The sequence below is a fragment of the Medicago sativa genome, chromosome 4 (assembly GCF_051527215.1).
Source record: "Medicago sativa cultivar Bolivia chromosome 4, Bolivia_mono, whole genome shotgun sequence".
Classification (NCBI taxonomy): Eukaryota; Viridiplantae; Streptophyta; class Magnoliopsida; order Fabales; family Fabaceae; genus Medicago; species Medicago sativa.
In genome coordinates, this window is record NC_140752.1 from 86162877 (window position 1) to 86180596 (window position 17720).

General features: G+C 34.4%; 2 protein-coding genes across 2 annotated transcripts; both read right to left on the bottom strand.

Annotated features, from left to right (window-relative positions):
• Positions 1 to 410: 410 nt before the first annotated feature.
• On the bottom strand, positions 411 to 2709 carry LOC146933115 (uncharacterized). Its single transcript, XM_085707811.1, has 4 exons — positions 2704 to 2709; positions 1790 to 2590; positions 1611 to 1700; positions 411 to 1337 (listed from the first exon to the last, which is right to left on the bottom strand). The coding sequence occupies exons 1-4, from the start codon at positions 2707 to 2709 to the stop codon at positions 411 to 413; spliced, it is 1824 nt and encodes a 607-aa protein (XP_085563937.1).
• A 3959-nt stretch (positions 2710 to 6668) lies between these two features.
• Positions 6669 to 17249, bottom strand: LOC146933116 (RNA helicase family protein). Its single transcript, XM_085704853.1, has 16 exons — positions 16975 to 17249; positions 16802 to 16894; positions 16607 to 16711; positions 16175 to 16392; positions 15567 to 15619; positions 15331 to 15447; positions 14235 to 14326; positions 13401 to 13487; positions 12880 to 13094; positions 12527 to 12619; positions 11678 to 11801; positions 11089 to 11233; positions 9241 to 9310; positions 8141 to 8301; positions 7665 to 7840; positions 6669 to 7474 (listed from the first exon to the last, which is right to left on the bottom strand). The coding sequence occupies exons 1-16, from the start codon at positions 17163 to 17165 to the stop codon at positions 7324 to 7326; spliced, it is 2091 nt and encodes a 696-aa protein (XP_085560979.1). The 5' UTR covers positions 17166 to 17249; the 3' UTR covers positions 6669 to 7323.
• Between the last annotated feature and the right edge of the window lie 471 nt (positions 17250 to 17720).

Here is a 17720-nt window from a genome sequence, read left to right on the forward strand (position 1 = left end):
CAGAATTGTTTTTTTTAATCAAAAAAAGAAAGCAGCTAGCTGTCACTCTCAAGAGTTGTGTTATTTGAACATCCATATATGTGACAATTTTTTTGACAACCAGAATTTTACAAAGGAAATGAGGTAGTGACACAAAAACCAAAGCAATAGAGAGAGAAAGTAAAAAGATAATGTGAGTATGAGAGATAAAGTTGTCACAAAAGTTGTAAAAAATGGTTGTTCAAATATCATTTCTCCCAAAATATATTAACCAAAAAATATTGATACAAAAAGAAGAAGGGGGACTATACCAAAACCTTCTCAAGAGTGATTAAACCTAAAATTAGGCCACCCAAGCCTATTTTTAACATAATCACTTCTGATTTGTATAGGCAAAGAGTAGTAATAAACAAAAGTGTTAAGAGTTAATCCTATATTAGCAAACGCATCTGCACAAACGTTGCCTTCCTATAAATATGAGATATAATGAAATTCATATTTGAGACTGTTCTGAGGCAGTTGGACCACCTGTTCCTTAGTTGCCAAGGAACAATGTCTTGGTTACTAAAAGCTTGGACAACTAGTTTTGAATCAGTCTCTAACCAAAAGCCATTCCAATTTTTAGACTTAGCAAATTCAATAGACCTCATGGCTCCACTAAGCTCAGCAAAGAGAGAATTACCAAAATTTAATCCTTCAGCAAAGGCCCCCATGAACTGGTCAAACTTGTTTCTAAAAATAGCACCACAGGAAGCCTTAAGGATAGAGAATTCCTTGATGTTAGAACTAGCAGACAGATTTGAATTACTAGCAGATAGAGAAACATTGGCAATTATATAAGAAATGGCAATTTTCCAGTGAAACTTCTTGTTTTGGAATCTCAGCAAATTCCTAGCTTGCCAAATAGCAGAGAAAATATTTATAACAGCAGAAGTAATGGAAAGACTGCATTGAGGGGACCAACCTGAAACCCCAAGACTCCAAATTTCCTCCAAAGCTGAGAAATGGAGGGGTTGACTAAGAATTGAGGCAAGCCAGCACCAAAGATGGACAACATAAGAACATTCAAAGAAAAGGTGGAAGGCAGTTTCCTCAGTAACCATGCATAAGGTATAAGCAGAAGGCAAGGCACAACCTCTTTCTCTAAGTTTCTCATCAACAGGAACTTTATCATTCATAACCCTCCAAACCAGCAAAGATTTTGAAGGGGGGATGTTGGGGGACCAAACACACCTTGCCCACTGCAAACACTGAGAGGGAGTGTCTATGAAGATGTAAGCATCTTTAAAGGATAACTTACCATTAGAAGATTCCGACCAAACAAGCTCATCTTCTATGTCTTCCTCTGGAATGGTAACCTGTTGAACAAGGTTCCAAATATGAGGGAACTGGAACGCAAAATCAGTGGGGAGGTTCCATCTATGATCTAGAATATAGTCCCTAACAAGAATGCTATCATCCACAACCTCATCGTCATTCAGTGATAAATTAAAAGGAGAACCACACTAGTTATCTGACCAGAAGTGGATATTCTCACCATTCCCTAATAGCCATGTTGAGTGATCCAAAATGACATTGTATGCAGCTTTGATACTAGACCAGATTGAAAAAGAAATATGATGAGAAATTACCTTCATATTTCTCATTACTCTGCTAAGAATCAATTCAGACCAGTCTTCTTTTTTATGGAGCAAGTCCCAGCAAAGTTTGAGATTGGCAGCCTGAATAAATTAATCAAAGCATTTATGCAAGAAATCTTCCCTTTGCAAAAGATCATGATGTCATCTGCATAAAGTGTGTGAGAAGGAACCTGGCATCTTCTAGTACCTGTCATCAGCTCTCCATCTTCAACTAATTTTGAGATTCCCCTACTAAGCACTTCTTCTGCAAGACAGAAAAGTAAAGGGGATAAGGGGTCCCCCTGCCTCACTCCTCTAGTACGCTTAAAATAACCGTGCATTGAACCATTAATGGAAATAGAGAGGTGAGCTGATTCAAGGATATACATTATCCAAGAGCAAAAAACATCACCTAAACCAAATTTCTTTAACACATGAATGAGAAAATCCCACTCCAAAGTGTCAAAAGCCTTGGCTATATCAACCTTCAGAGCAATATTACCTCCAAAAGACTTAGTATCAAGAAGATTAATGGCTTCTGAAGCTATAAGAATACCGTCTTTAATGTTCCTTCCATGAATAAAACTTCTCTGTTGCCTAGAGATCAAAGAAGGCATGATCTGAGCTAACCTGTCTGCTAGAATCTTTGAGATAATTTTGAATTTAAAGTTTACCATTGCAATTGATCTGAACTGAGTCATTGCATCAGCGTTTGGAGTCTTAGGAATCAAGGCCACAATATTGGAGTTAAAATTTGGCAAGATCCATCCAGATGTGAAGAATTGAATAACTGTTTTTTCCACATCTGACTTGATAATGTCCCAGTAAGATTGAAAGAAGACAACACCAAAATCATCAGGCCCTGGAGCACTGTCTTTGTTAAGAGAAAACACTGCACTATGGATTTCATCTGAAGATGGGACCATTATGAGCATCTGATTGGTGTTGTCTGTGACTAATGAAGGAATAACCTCTTCAATCGGCAATTGATCCTGCAAAACAATGTTAGTGCAAAATTAAAAAACAAAGTAAATCATGATTCCATTTCATTCCTCCTAGATTTAAAGGGAGCAAAATTGGCGATAAGTGGTGGGATATTTCATACCATCATACTTTACAGAAGAGATATAATATTTGAACAATCATTTTATGATAATTTTTGGGACAACTTCTATTCTCATGTTTTTAATATTTTTTTTTTCTATTGTTTTGGTTTTTGAGCTGATACCAACATTTATTTGTATATTTTAGTTGTCCCACAAGTTGTTACAAAAAATAGTTGTTCAAATAACATACTCACTCTGTCACATTTTAACTGAGTCTTTTGTTCATTTCACACATATTAAGAAAAAATGTATAAGTGAAAGAGAGAGAAAAATAGTTTTTAGTGTCTTGTCAAGTATTGGTGCATTCCTTCTTATCATAAATGCAAAGTAGAATATATTGATTTGGGAGTGATGAAAGTAGTATTATTTAGAGTTATAATTAGAAAAAAGTAATTATTATTGGATTGAAAAGTGAAATAGGTCAATTTTTTTTGCAAATGGCTCGGTTATTATAGGACGAAGGGTGTATCTCCTTTGGATAATTTTCACCCTCATGCAACGTTAATTTATGTAATTAGGAAGTTCATCTATCTTCTTTAGTTGGTTTCCTTGAATCATACTATAAGAGAAGGCAACGGCTGTACCGATTGGTTGGTTATGTTTGATGCAAAGAATGTCGATATCATGAAGTTCTGGAATTACCCTTCTACATAGTTGGATCTCGTCTTGCTTGCTATCGTCTTTAGGATGTTTAGGTAACGAGTTACTTAGTTTTTCTGTTTTCTTTCCCTCCGATTAAAAAACGCAAAAAACAATGAAATACGAGTCATGCTGAAAAATGTTATATTTTGGAGTTATTCACAAATTTAACATTTAGAGTTGAAAACTAACAAAAATGACTAGTATAACGAGCACAAGTGTTGAAAATTAAATCAAATATAATGTTGAAGTTTCTTCAAAATTGATGCACAATTTGAAAAATCGTGGCGCGATTTTTGGTTCAAATTTTGGAGGAAGTCATTGGAAATATTGTGGCACGATTCTAAAAATCCGTGGCACGAATTTATATCAGATTTAGTAATGTATTGTACGGAGCTCCAAATCGTGGCACGACCCAAGAAAATCATGGCACGGTTTTGCATGGGTTAGTTCCTATACAAGACTTCATTCTTCAATTTTTTGAGAGGGCTTCAATAGAGAGAAAATCTTGGTAAACCAGATGAGATAACTTTAGGGTTGATGGTTTTTTATGATAGATTTTTTGGATTGGGAAACACTTCACAAACATCTTGGGTAGTGAGATTTCATTAGAGAAAAAAAATCAAAAAGTTTTCTTTGTTATTATCTCTTAAGATTCATCGTGGGTTTGAGTGACTTGAAAAATGGGTATAAATTATGACTTGTTCTTTGTGAGCTTGTAAGCTAGTTTTTTGTAACCTCTTAGTATCGCTCATTCATAGTAGATTGGAGAGTTGTTCTCTCCCCCAGATGTAGGATAAAGTTATCCGAACTGGATAGGCAAATATTCATGTGTTGTTTCTCTCTTCTTTCTTATCTTTATTGCTTTAGTTATGTATGTGGTGTTATTTCACACTTAGATCTAGGTCTCTTTGTTGTTGTTCTTGGTTCTTGCTTCAGACTACTGTATTCTTTGATTACTACTTCATTTGCTCCACACATCCAAGTTTCTCATTGGTTTGATTTTATTGTTCGAATTTACAATAATAAGTTAGGTGAAGTTATTAAAATTATAATGTATCGAAATAAAATTATAAAATAAGTTAAGAGATCGTGTAATTAGTTTATTTTAGTTTATACACATGTTATTATTTAACATTTAATTAGTTTATACACATGTTATTATTTAATGAAGGGTGTTGCTAACATGTGCCCTTATGACACTTGTTAAAGATTTAAAAATATAAATAATTGATAACTTTTATGTAGAAAAAATTGTTTTTTTTTAATATTTAATGTGTTGAATGCATAAATCTCAATAAAACATTTCTCCAAAGTCCAAATACCGTAGGACACTTGTTAACATTTTCTTTAACAAATGTTATAAATTTTATTTTTTAAAGAGCAAAGGTTGATAACTTCTTGAAATAAAAAAGCTCAAGGTTAACATAATCATCATTTACATGAAGAGCTTAATATAGTAGTAGTGCTTCTTAATTTAAGGACCAATCTTTACACAGCTTAATTTAATTAATATAATTTAAGCCTAATAATACTATAGAACCAAAATAACACAGACTAAAAGTTTCAATGGATCCAAATTCGTTAGAACAGGAATACGGGAACTATGAATCGTTAGAATAAGTACTACACATATTAAAACATGAGAAGAAAAATCACAATGAAGTTTTATAAGAGTATATATTAAAAGAGGAAGTAAATTTATAGAAAGGGAAACAATGATGGCCTGAGAGCATGTGAAAACCACACCATCTGCAGTACATGTGTAGTTTTCTGGGTCCACAGTCTACGCTTATTTTAGGAAGGGAGTCAATGATAAGTTTCATGTCTAGTTTGGTGAGCTTCCTAATATTGCACACAGCTACCTAAATTTGTTTTGTAAAGTTCATTCTATTTAAAGGAAAAATGATTTATATTTGGATTTATTGATGTAAAAATGAGTCGAACAATAAATTTAAGTGTACAAATGAATTCTAAAATTAAAAGATACAAATTCTAACTTTAAGTATAATCAATTGTAGAGATAATAAATTTTACTCGAAAAACAAGCATACATGGCATGTTATGATAGTTAACTTTCCCATCTGCAAAGGGAGGCATGTAAATGCAGCGTTCTAGATAGTATCTTATTGTTTTATAAATTGATTATTTGCTAAGAATTATTGTGGTTCAATCTAATCGTGTATACATATGGTTCAATTTGAATTAGCCAAAAGAAGAAAAACCAATAGGGACCGCTTAAACCATGCAGATGCAACCATGTGAATTGGCAAGATTATACAAGAATTCAATAACTATTAGTACCATACATAAATTATACCACTATACCTTTATCCAAAAATGGAGATAATAAGAGTACATGTAAGAAAATGAAAGAGCTTGATTTTTTAAAACAGAGGACTATTTGTATGCCGGTAAATTCTTACCAACCAATGTTCATGTGCTTCTACAGTTATTGTCCTGATGTAAATCCATAGACCATGATGAAGTATTCATGAAAATTGCAAACATGTTTTTTCTAGGGAATATCACAAGTAGTTCTTGCATTTTATTTTTCCCTTACATGTTTTGGCCGAGATTGCCATAGGCTATAGCAAAGTGTAACTAAAAACAATTCGAAGTAAATATTAGATTTTTTTTCGAGTCAAGATTCATTGGCACTAGGTGTTAACGAATTCGTTAACACCAAATCGCAACCTTTAATTTTTTTTAATCCAATGACCTATAATTACTTGTTTAATTTACTCCGGTGATCTTTGTTCCCTGGATTCCCCTCCCTGCTGCAAACTCGTTCCGCTCTATCTGCTTTAAACATCCAACTTTGAAAGTATGTTTGTTTCCTATGTGATCTCAACTGCAAGATTGAACGTCATACCTCAACTGCAACAACAGATTCTGAGAACCATTCGTTATGGCTGTGGATAAAGATGGTTAAAACACAACTAACTTGCATTGTTTAATAAGTCGCGGTCAAAATTAATTTGTTTGAAATAGGGTTGGGACTAAAATGATTTTTGATTAGGTATTTTATTCTAAAAGCATTTTGTTATAAACTTGATGTAAGTTTTGTAATTCAATGCTTTTTCTTTTAATCAAACCGGGGTTTTAAATCGAGAAATCAAATATATATTTTTTACTAGGTTTTTTTTTAGAGGATATTTGTTACTGGGTTGGTTTCTGATAATTGTCACCGCACTGTTACTGTAAGAGTATTAAAACACTCTTTAATTTGGGAATAGATTCCACCAAATAAAGGGTGATAGCAACATAACTTACTGGGTTCCATAAGAATTTACCCACTGCTGCAAACATGAAAAGATTATGATAAGCAAAAAAAATTGCACATCCAATAATCATAGAATAGAATATGTAACATTCCAGCGGGTGAATAAACATGATATGAGAACTAAGAGAAATATTTCATCTTGTTTCATTCATATATATTATTATTTCGAACTTCAGATACAAACTCAGCTAGGTAACTATCTCAATCTATACGGGCTTGCCACCAAACAAATAAATGATACTTTTATGAGAAGTGCCACTCGGAGATAAATATCTCAATCTGATGTCTGTTATGGCAATTGCATTTCAAAACCCCTCAGAATTGTTTGACATTTAGTTCAAGGGAACTTGTTGACGTTATTATCTTTCTTTGCCTTCTACTTTGTCCTTTTTCTCCTCTCGGTAAATTTCCATGACAAGTGGGGATAAGCAAAAGGTATAATATACATTCAACCATTCAACAAATATCAGAATGGTACAATGCTCAGTCTCAGGTATTCTGTGCTAAATCTTCTGATGTTGGCAAGAGACAGTTGCATCACGATGAAGCAGAGATAATATCAGAGCACATAAAAGCAACGATATGTGGAAAACAGAAATGTCAGGTAATTTGACTCCCCATTCTCCGGAAACTTTTACCAACTACTTTGTCCCTCAACAAGCCAACACTACCATCTCCACAGGTATAACAGTTCTCACTTATTGACTTTACGAGCAAGAAATCGTTCTCTGGCGGCTTGGATTCTACTTTGACTATCGTCTGCAGCAGCAGCAACCTCAACATTCTTCTTGGGCAAATTTGGAGTATTTCTCTCAGATTCCTCCACAACATGACTGCCACCACCACTACAGACAAAGGAATTAGAGTCAGCATTGATCACAACCCCATCCCCACCTTCCACCCCAAATAAAGAAGAAAAAATTGTCATCTGGAACATTAAACATATTACATATATATCGAAGGAACATGAAGTGATTTGGACGAAAGAATTTTTCTGCTATATGTTCCAGAAGTTTCTAATGCCAAGAGAGTTACCTTAATTTGTACACATTTAAGGTATTAAGCTTGTTAATGATGGGTATAACCCATTTCATCTCAACGGAACATACATTTCTCATGAATGGTCGTGGTGTTGCAATTAGCTCATGGTATACAACATAGTCTGGAAACTTCCCAAATTCATCAGAGCTCAATGCAGATGATGGATGTACCTGGTACAGAAGATTCAGGTAAGTCAGGTATCTACAAACAAAGCATATTCAGTTGGAATTGCAAATATTAGCTACTGGCTCTGAACTTTCACAATTTCACAGCAAGGCTTCACCATTCGGTGATAGAAGCCCTTTCTTTTTTGTTGTGCTTTGTGTTGCATTTCAGCAATGGCCACTCCTTCAATATGGATTTCAGTAAAATAATCCAGGGCAGGTATTATATTAAAACAACATGAAACAGAGGTACAGATAAATGTAATGGTAACACGCAAGAATAAGCGATTATAAAACTTTAATTACCTGGACTACTTGGCCTTGGAAACCCAGGGTTCGATAACCATTATGATGCATCTTTCTTTCAGCCAGCTGATTCGCATAGCCCACACATAGAGCCTTCCTCAAATTTCGATAATCCCTCCGGAACTCTTCCCCTTTCCTATTTGTTCTTATACCCAAGGGTTCTATTGCAAAGTTAAGAAAATATATGTAAGTGGGAGAGGAATTAACATGTACGATAACTAGCTGGGAGACTCACTAATTTGAATGAAAAAAATGGGAAAAGAAATGTTAATAGAAAGCAATTTTTCCCCACAATTTAATTCTACATTTTATTCCCTTTTTTGGAAGCTGTTAACTCTAATTTTGTCAAAAGATACTCTTGCAACTGCATGATAAAGAACAATGACTTGTACTGTTATAAGTTAAAACTGAATATTGCCGTGTAAATTATTTCACCGCAAGAGCTTTTAAAACCTATACACAAGAAAAAATAACAAAGTTGTTCTCGTGGTGGAAATGCTTTATTGTCAAAACATATAACTTAGTTTTATGAGTAGTGCATATTTGGGTAGAAGTGAATTTTATTATTGTTCACCCTTATTTATCATTTGGTTTGCAGCTGAAAACTTCCTCCCGTTAATGATATCGGTGCCGGGAAATTAACCATCATAATTCATAACATCCAAAAATATCAATCAATAGTATTTAATAATTAATATACTTATTCAGCCACAACAAATTCTTACAAAATTACTTTTTGACGAATACTACCACACATCAAGCTCAATCTGCTAAAAGCAACATTTCAAAATTAATTCTATACAACTTAACCAAACTAGGACATATCTAACACAAGAACGATGAAGGAATTATATTATGCCCCATGTTAATTTCACAGTTCACTTTAATTCTTGGCTTCGATTTAAAATGAGAGAATTTCACAGTCCACTTTTACTCTAAACTTCATTTTTTTATTAAAAAAATACTGAGATGGATTAACAGGCATATGAATGTGCCAAAAATAAGATGCTGGTTCTTTTTGCTACTACCATTTCCACTGCATCTGGAAGCGCATTATTAATTTCATAAATGAAAATACTTAGAAAAATGAAAATACAAACCCTTAGCGATTTTCTGCATTATCTGAGATAACTGCTTACGGACATCTCTGGCAAACGACATTCCTCGCACCTTCATTCAGTTGATCCCAGAATAATTACATATATTATGCATTGAACAAATATAAAGTATATAAATGTGTGTGTGTGCGCTTACGCATATCACTTCATATCTTAGTACGGTATGAAAATTAGTAAATAAAAATGCAGGTAGGCATGCTCATCAAGAACAAAAAAGGAATATGTTTCTTTCCCAATAACCCATGAGATTATTTCTTTTAGGGTCTGTTTGGGAGGGGGGTTTTGGAGGGCTGGGTCTATTTTAAATGTATTGAAAGAATAACATGATATATGATCAAATAGCAATTCAATAACACTTCATTCATTTTTAGAAACATTTTACATCTTGCGAAATTTAGAAGGAAAACAAGTCCTCCCCAATATCCCCCTTCCAAACAGACCCTTAAGGATATAGCATCTGAATTGAGCGTGAATATACATTCGACAAGGATATTATAGCCTTCTAACCTAAGTTGTCAATATCGGGTAGCAGTCGGCCTTGAAACTAGAATAGCGGAATACTCTATCGCACATTGCAGCTCAGGCTCTAGCAGCAAGGTGAGATGGCTGCAAAGGTGGTTCAAATGGCCGTCACAAGGCTGGGTGGCTGGCTGTAGAGCTTCAAGTGAGTCCATGATAGTTTTTGGACTCTCGTCTCGACCCTGATCGACAGCAACAGCGCCAAAAGACCCCAGCCCTGTCTCTGCAGTGTTATGCAGTCAATGGTGGATAACGGGTAGCGCCGCCAAGTCTTACTAAAAATCAAAAATATATACCATACACAAAAGCTAAAATATAGGACATTTAAAGACATATTCATAACTAAGAGGAGTGCTAAGAACACTCTCTTTTCAACACTCTAAAACTCGCTCTTTTATTTGGTTAAATCAATGTGGGTCCAACATTTTGGAAATGGGCCCCACACAAAGTAGTAGGACCCACATTGATATTAGGCAATAAAAAAATCAATGTGGGTCTCACACAAAGTGGCAAGACCCACATTGATTTTAGTCAATAAAAGAGTGTGTGTGTTAGAGAGTGCCAAAAAGAGAGGGTTCTTGGCATTTCTTTCATAACAATTACCAAAGTTCATTGCTGCCAATATTCAAACCCAACGTGAAGGCACACGAGTTTTAGCCTCCAAGGCTTAAATAACTCGTAAGCATTTAAAATAAACAATACAAGTGATTCTTTTAATGGACCCACTATATCCAAGGCGAGGAGGGGAGACGAAGCAGCACAAGGTAGGGAAAGGAGTTGAATCTGTATCGGAGGAGAAATAACAATAAAACCCAAGAGTGCCCTATTTTGCTGCCATTGAGAATTTTAGGGTGAAATGACCAAAAAGTCCAATAAAATATAGAATTTTACAAGAGATTTAGTGTAGTGGTAGCTGGATCGGCTATTCGGCAACAATCAAATCATTATTTCGTCGTTATTGGTGGAGCAGCAGCCACTACTCAAAACTGCAGTGCAATGGGGTTTTGCGTAGCTCCAAGGGGCCTCTATAATGTCCCTTTCTTAAGTATATTTTGGGGTTTTTGAGGTGCCTCTCCTGGTCAAGCCATGCAGCATCACTATTGGCTGCGATTTCTGGCCATAATAGTGACCGCCATGGCTGCACCTCCAATATGACACCAGGGTTGGAGAATCGTACCCACCAAATGCTCCGCACTGCTATGCACAACAGAGCCAAGTTTGACAACCTACCTTCTAACTAAATATTTTAACAAACTTCCTGTCACATATTTATACATTTGATCATAGAAATGCCAGAATGTATGTCGGTACCTGCAAGCCATGATCTTTGCACCAACCAATGTCATAATCATTTTGATGCCAACGCTCGAATATCTGCAGTAATTGGATGTGGTCACCCAAGCCAGAACCATCAGGAAGGTTAGATATTGGACGTTTCCTCTTTTTCTCAGTTTTGCTGCACATAAAATGAATGTTGTAACCTCTCAGTCCTTGCCAATGTATAGACGTACAAACCTCAAGAAAACAAAAGATCTACGTCATTTGTATATTTTGGGCTTTTATATTTTGTTCGGTTGAATTGTAGTAGCTAATTCAGTGCTTGTGTACACAGAATGCTAACGTCATTCACCTTAGAGGGGAAGTTAGCATGAACATTTGAAATTGGACCAAACCAAGTAACCTGCACCTTTCCTTTCAAGAGTAGACGAGACTTGAGGGTATTTAAGTCATCTAAAAAATCGATTGATATGTTTTTTATTCCTTTCCAAATTATTTAGCATGCTTGACTTGATGTTATTAAGAGAGTGTGACTATATGAGAGCATGAAAGATATTGTAACCACACGTTTTTTGATAAAGGGAGTAACTTTTTCAGTCTAATTGAAAGTGTGAACACTAACCTCTGCCCTGGTAGCAATGCAGATTCAGATGATAACATGGCAGCAACAGTCAAAGCCTCAGTTATGCAACCATAATTGTTGGCTTCCATTAAAGTTCTTGACAGGGATGGTTCTAACGGAAGCTCTGCATAGAATTGAGAAACAACTCAGGGAACCAAGAAAAGTACTCATCCTTAATATTCGGATTAGGAAAATACATGGATAAAAAAAGAACAAGTTTTATGGTCAAAACTGAGAATAACTTTCCTCATCGAGCCTGGAAAGAAACACACTTCCATGAACATAATAATGATAGAAAAAAAAGTATAATAGTAAAGGCTCTAATCAAGACCAGCGGAAAGACGGGCACAGTGGTGTCGGTCTGTCCGATTTTCTTGCTATGCTCCATTGTATATTGCACGTGTGTGTATACCATTATGTTTTATTGTATAATTTTTAATTTAATTTAATTCAATTGTTTCAGTTTCAAAATATCTATGGTATATGACTTATCTAAACTTCAGTTATAACACTTATTGGAAGATAATGGGTGAATACTTTGATGTCTTATTCCTCAGCCGAAGGCTGGTTTTTATAGAGAGAATACAATTAATGTTCTCCTAGACTAGCCTAGAAAATTGTTACATTGAAAAAATGACATAATGGAATTCTCTAGACTTGACTAGAAAATAATAACATAGGGAACAATAACATAGGGAAATAAATTATTGATTTATTTTCCAACAACACTCATGTGGTATATTTTTTTTTAATTTGGAAAAGTATTGTCGTGTTAAGGGAAAAAAAAAATTACAGAAAAATGTCTAACCAAAATTGGTTGGACACTAAAATGTAAAGAAATAAAAGTACCAGCCATTTTTCGTCCAACACTTGTAATTGAACCATTTTCATCAATAGCGTCAATCAGATATAATTGCTTCAAGGCATCTTGTAAGGATTCAGCTGCAGAAAACATGGTTACACAATCACCGAGTTATACTTGAGAAAAACCTATTAAAATGTCAAGGATGATGAAGAATGTTTTTAGCACAAGTAATTACATAAAACAATAGAAGCAAAGTACTACCCCGCACCCACACCCGCACCCAAAAAATGAAGAAAGAATAAAAGAAAAGGTAAAGGAAAAAAGAGCCGAAGAATTGAAATTTAAACTGCAAGGAGCAAAGGAGTCAAATTACATTTAAACTATAAAAAGATCTTACATGACGGAGAATCAAGGAAGTCAAATTTGAGAATGTCAATATCAGGGAGGTCCAATGACTTCAAGTAAAGCACACTGCCGGCAAGAGAAGATCTCTGAATTTCAGGAACTGTAACGTCCAAAAACTCATCATGGTAGATTTGGGAAGGATATAGGCGGTAGCATTTCCCTGGTCGTGTTCGTCCAGCTCTGCCTGCCCGCTGATTAGCTTGCACTCTGCAATGTCAAGAAGTACATTAATTTTAAAGCTTATGAATTCATTATTTCAAAAAAAAAAAAAAAAAAAACTGCTTTGATATTTGTTAATGAAACAAAAATCCTTTTAACCAATGTCTATAATTCTTTTGTTTAAAGTAATAAAAAATGACTCAAGATGCATTTAGTTAGTATAAACCACACTATATTGAACAAAATAAAACTTCATATACGCTTTGCTTGTGTATAAAAGAAAGAAAAAAGTATTGCATCAGTGAGTATATATGCTTCATGCCACAATAAGATATGAAATTATTCATTGCTTACTTGCTAATTTGAACAACATCAAGGGAATACATCCTACTAGATGGATTGTACTGCCTCTGCTTTACATACCCAGAGTCAATAACATACCTACATTCATAAAATTAAGTAAAAACAATATCAGATACTGCAAGTAGACAAGTTGATGTGCTTTATCTAAAGGACAAAATAATTGCGAAGATACAGCTAAACGAAGCAAAAGCTCATAAACACACCAAATTACAATGGGCGAATTCAAATGGCAAGAAGGGCATGTTTGTTGTTGCTCCTCAAAATGCGAAATAATAAATCATTTTGTGATTTTTTTTCCTTTTTGATCATTACAAAAAATGGCATCGTGCATTTGAAAACTGTGTCATTGCATATCTCAAATCATATGCAGTCCGAAAGAAAAGCAAACACACATCCTATTGCATGTGGTTTTTCAAATCAAGACAAAAAGAAATAGAATACATCACTGGCTACAATATATACTGAACATTTGTATTCTTGTTTTGCCAACAATATTTTCATCCTCTAATGGGTGCAACACTAACCAATATTCACATAATTGATTTAATCGTGTAACTTGTCCGCACATATTCAATAAATGAAATTTAGGGACTCAGGTTTTTAAAACATTTTTAATCTCTTTTCTGACCAAGACAAAAATAAACAGGCTACAGAAATAAGAAGCATTTGATTTACTGCAATGAGTAATATCAGCAACAACAAAAACAATAATGTATAATAATTTATCTTCACGGGGATATATAACTTAACTAGTATGCATATATTAAGTTAAGTTTAAAATTTAGATTGAATTTAATATTTAACTAAAAAAAACAGCGCCCTTACACTACACCATCAACAGTCAAAGAAGTTTCAGCAATATTTGTAGCAACAATGATTCGTCTGCAATTCGGAGGTGGAGGACTAAATACACGCACCTGTAAGATTATATAAGACATGCATTAGTTTCAAATACGCGTAGAAAATCCCTCAAATTTTCTTTAATAATATAAATATATCAAACAACAACAAGTGTTTATTTTGTGCTTTTCCTAGATGAATATTGTTTCAAGAGTTCATTGCAAGCTAGAATGATTTGACATATGATTATGAAGCAAACAAGGCAAGTAACAAGTTGAAATAGCAAAGAAAAAACTGGATAAATCCTCTCAAGATAGTTCAATGACAAATTATCTATTTATCGTAAGAAAAATCTTCCCCTGATAACACATGAAGGAATTTCACACATCTGTCATCTTTTCCCGAACCCGTGCAAGAGCACAGGATCTTTACTAGTATTAAAGAAAATTCTAGGTGTGATAGTTAATCGAGTTCACTGTAGACCAAACTAAAAGGAGAGGTAAGAATTGTGTGAGAGTGAAATTATAATGCCTTTCCAGATAATATCAAAATAGTTTCTTTGTAATGTATTGGACATACAACATTACATAAATTTATAGAAGATTGATACCTAGAAATAACAGATACAACACGAGACACTGATACAAATATACAACACTAAGAAATGGGGATACGAAAAATCTGGAAAATTACAGGACATGCCCGACACCAGCTATAATACTACATATAAAACTAGTGTGTTCTGAAAATTAGAACAAGTCATTATAAACATAATGAAATATTAAAATTTATCTAATTATTGTGGTATTCCCATTTGTATTGGTATAAGTATAACTTTTTGAAAATAAAAGTAAACAAATTTATGTAATACAATCAGAAGTGTCCGACATGGATACATGTCCAACATGGATAGTGCACAATACGAGTACTAATTCAAAGTGGTAATTATGTGCTTCCCTTTTTTTATAAAAACTATTTGGTGCTTCCTTGACTGATTGTATTTGGAATAAGCAAATTTTTCGATTATGAAGATTGTATAAAATTAAAAAAAAAAAAAAAAAAAAAAAAAAAAACTACTTACCTGCAATTCAGGTGGCAAAGAACCATGTAGAGGAAAGATTATAGCATCCATGCAGGAACCTTCGTCGAGAGCACGGACTTTTTCTTCCATTTTCGATACCAACTTCTCTATGTCATCCTGCATATAGCTCATCAAAACTTGTTCAACAATTACATCATAATAGAAACTAAAGGATTTAAGATTTACACAATAGAGTAGAAGTTATTGTAGTGGAAACTCATAACAAAAATGTTCACCTGTCCAGTCATGAATATTAAAATATCCCCTTCCGGTTGACGTGTATGTATATCTGCAAAACCAATCCCTCGTGAAAAACTGGAAGAAACAAAATTACAGATACAGTAAATAAGACAGATGAAATGGAGTGTGTTGCAGTACAAGTCTAAACTAATAAACCTTGACAGCCTTGACTAACTTCCTACTTGAAAAGTTATCAGCCATTCAATCAGCAAAGGAGGAAAAACAAGTGAATATGATTGTTTACATCTCAAGAACATGCGAATTTTGAAGTTCAGATTGAAAATGCCTCCCTCTCTTGGCAGCTTATTTACTTATAAGCAACAACTTAAACTATAGTCGTCCTCTTTTCAATAGCTTAGACCAGTTTTTTAGAGAGGTAATATGAATATATGTCAAATAGATATGTAACGCATTATCTTTTATCAATATGTAATAAAAAAGGCAAATACTTAATAACATTTTTGCAACAATGTTTACCTAACTACAAATTTATTTACACACACAAGCAGAATACAATACATTATTAATTAATTACATGTAGTATGATTATTAGTTACAGCCAATTATGTTAGAATGAAGATAGGGTTAAAATTTCACATCATACCAAGAGCTGTTTTAAGAGCTGCATCGAGATAGTTCACAGGCCGCTCCTTGCTATAAAGAACCTCAACAGGATACAACTTCCCAGGGATGTTCAATACCGGGCAATCTCGAAAGAACTTCGATACTTTATCACCATCAAGCGTAGCAGACGTGATCAACACTTTGAGATTGGAGGAACGAATTTTCACCAAACGTTTCATAAGCCCCATCAATATATCTCTGAACACAAAATCGCAAATTGCATGAAACAACATTTGTCCAAAATTCAAATATATGAGAAGCTACTAAGCACTAACACAGACACAAACACCTATAATAATTATAGAAAATAGTATAATTGAATGTAATTATATTGTTGGACAATAATCCGTGTCAGACACAAGACACGCCTTCAATCTAAAGTGTTGGTGTTATAAAGGAGAAAGTGTCTTACGTGTTCAAACTCCTTTCATGAGCTTCATCCAATATGATAACAGAATAATCATTTAGTTCAGGATCAGCTAAACTTTCTCGGAGAAGAACTCCATCAGTTAGGTACCTAATCGAATCGAATTGAATCAAATTGAATGGAATCAATGAACAACTATAACAAACGAATTGAGAAATTGAGAATGAGACAAGTAATTACTTAATGCGCGTGTTGCGTGAAGTTCTATCTTCGAATCGAATGGCATAACCTACTTCTTCTCCAAGCTGAACACCGAGCTCTTGAGCAACTCGTCTGTGGAAGGAAGATGAGTTAAAACGATGTCGTGGTGCGCTAGGGTTAGTTGGAAAGTTGAAAGGGGAATTGATACAGACCTAGAGACGGAGACGGCAGCGACACGGCGAGGTTGAGTGACGGCGATTTTGGAGTAACCGCGGCGGTGAAGCATCTGAGAGAGTTGAGTGCTCTTACCGGAACCAGTTTCGCCGATGATGACGGTGATGGAGTTTTTTTCTACGGTTTCGATAATCTTCTCTTCGTATTGGACAATGGGAAGAGTTGCCATTCTTTCTTCTTTGAGACCAGCCGGTGGGAAAAACAAGTTTTAGAAGCGTGAATTGAATTAAGATTTTCAAATGGTTCTAAAATTGGAAATCAAGTTTGATCGAAGTCTTAAATACCCACTTTAATCCCTTACAGTGTGTTTGCTACCGAAGATTTATGCGAGAGAGAAATAAAGGAGAGAGATGGAAGAAATGGGTAACTTCCCCTGTTTGGCATAGAGAGAACAAAAATCCGTGGGACCCACCAACTTTTTGTTTCTCTTCAGTTGAGCGAATAAAGCCAAGAGAGAAGACCAATATTTTGCATTTTCCATTTAGTGTGTGTTTGGTTCTGCACGATGTATAGAATATATAATTGATTCTGGCAGAATTGATTTATGTTTGGATGCAATAATGCAGAATGAATTAAACTGAATGATTGATGTTTAGATAGTTTGATCAAAATTGCTTTTAAATGTATAATTATCAAAATGGACATAGTTAAATACAAATAAATAGAAATTACTAAACTAAGATAATTAAGTGCAATATAGTCCTAAAATATAAGTTATTACAAT

Excerpts from the sequence above, each read along its gene's own strand:
- LOC146933115 (XM_085707811.1), bottom strand. Across the intron at positions 1,701-1,789 it reads CAGGTACTAGAAGATGCCAG|GCTGCCAATCTCAAACTTTG; the intron begins GTTCCTTCTCAC and ends TAATTTATTCAG. Across the intron at positions 1,338-1,610 it reads GAGTAATGAGAAATATGAAG|GTTACCATTCCAGAGGAAGA; the intron begins GTAATTTCTCAT and ends CTTGTTCAACAG.
- LOC146933116 (XM_085704853.1), bottom strand. The coding sequence starts at position 17,165 with ATGGCAACTCTTCCCATTGTCCAATACGAAGAGAAGATTATCGAAACC. Across the intron at positions 13,488-14,234 it reads TTGACTGTTGATGGTGTAGT|GTATGTTATTGACTCTGGGT; the intron begins GTAAGGGCGCTG and ends TTATGAATGTAG. Across the intron at positions 8,302-9,240 it reads AATGCAGAAAATCGCTAAGG|AACCCTTGGGTATAAGAACA; the intron begins GTTTGTATTTTC and ends ACTTTGCAATAG.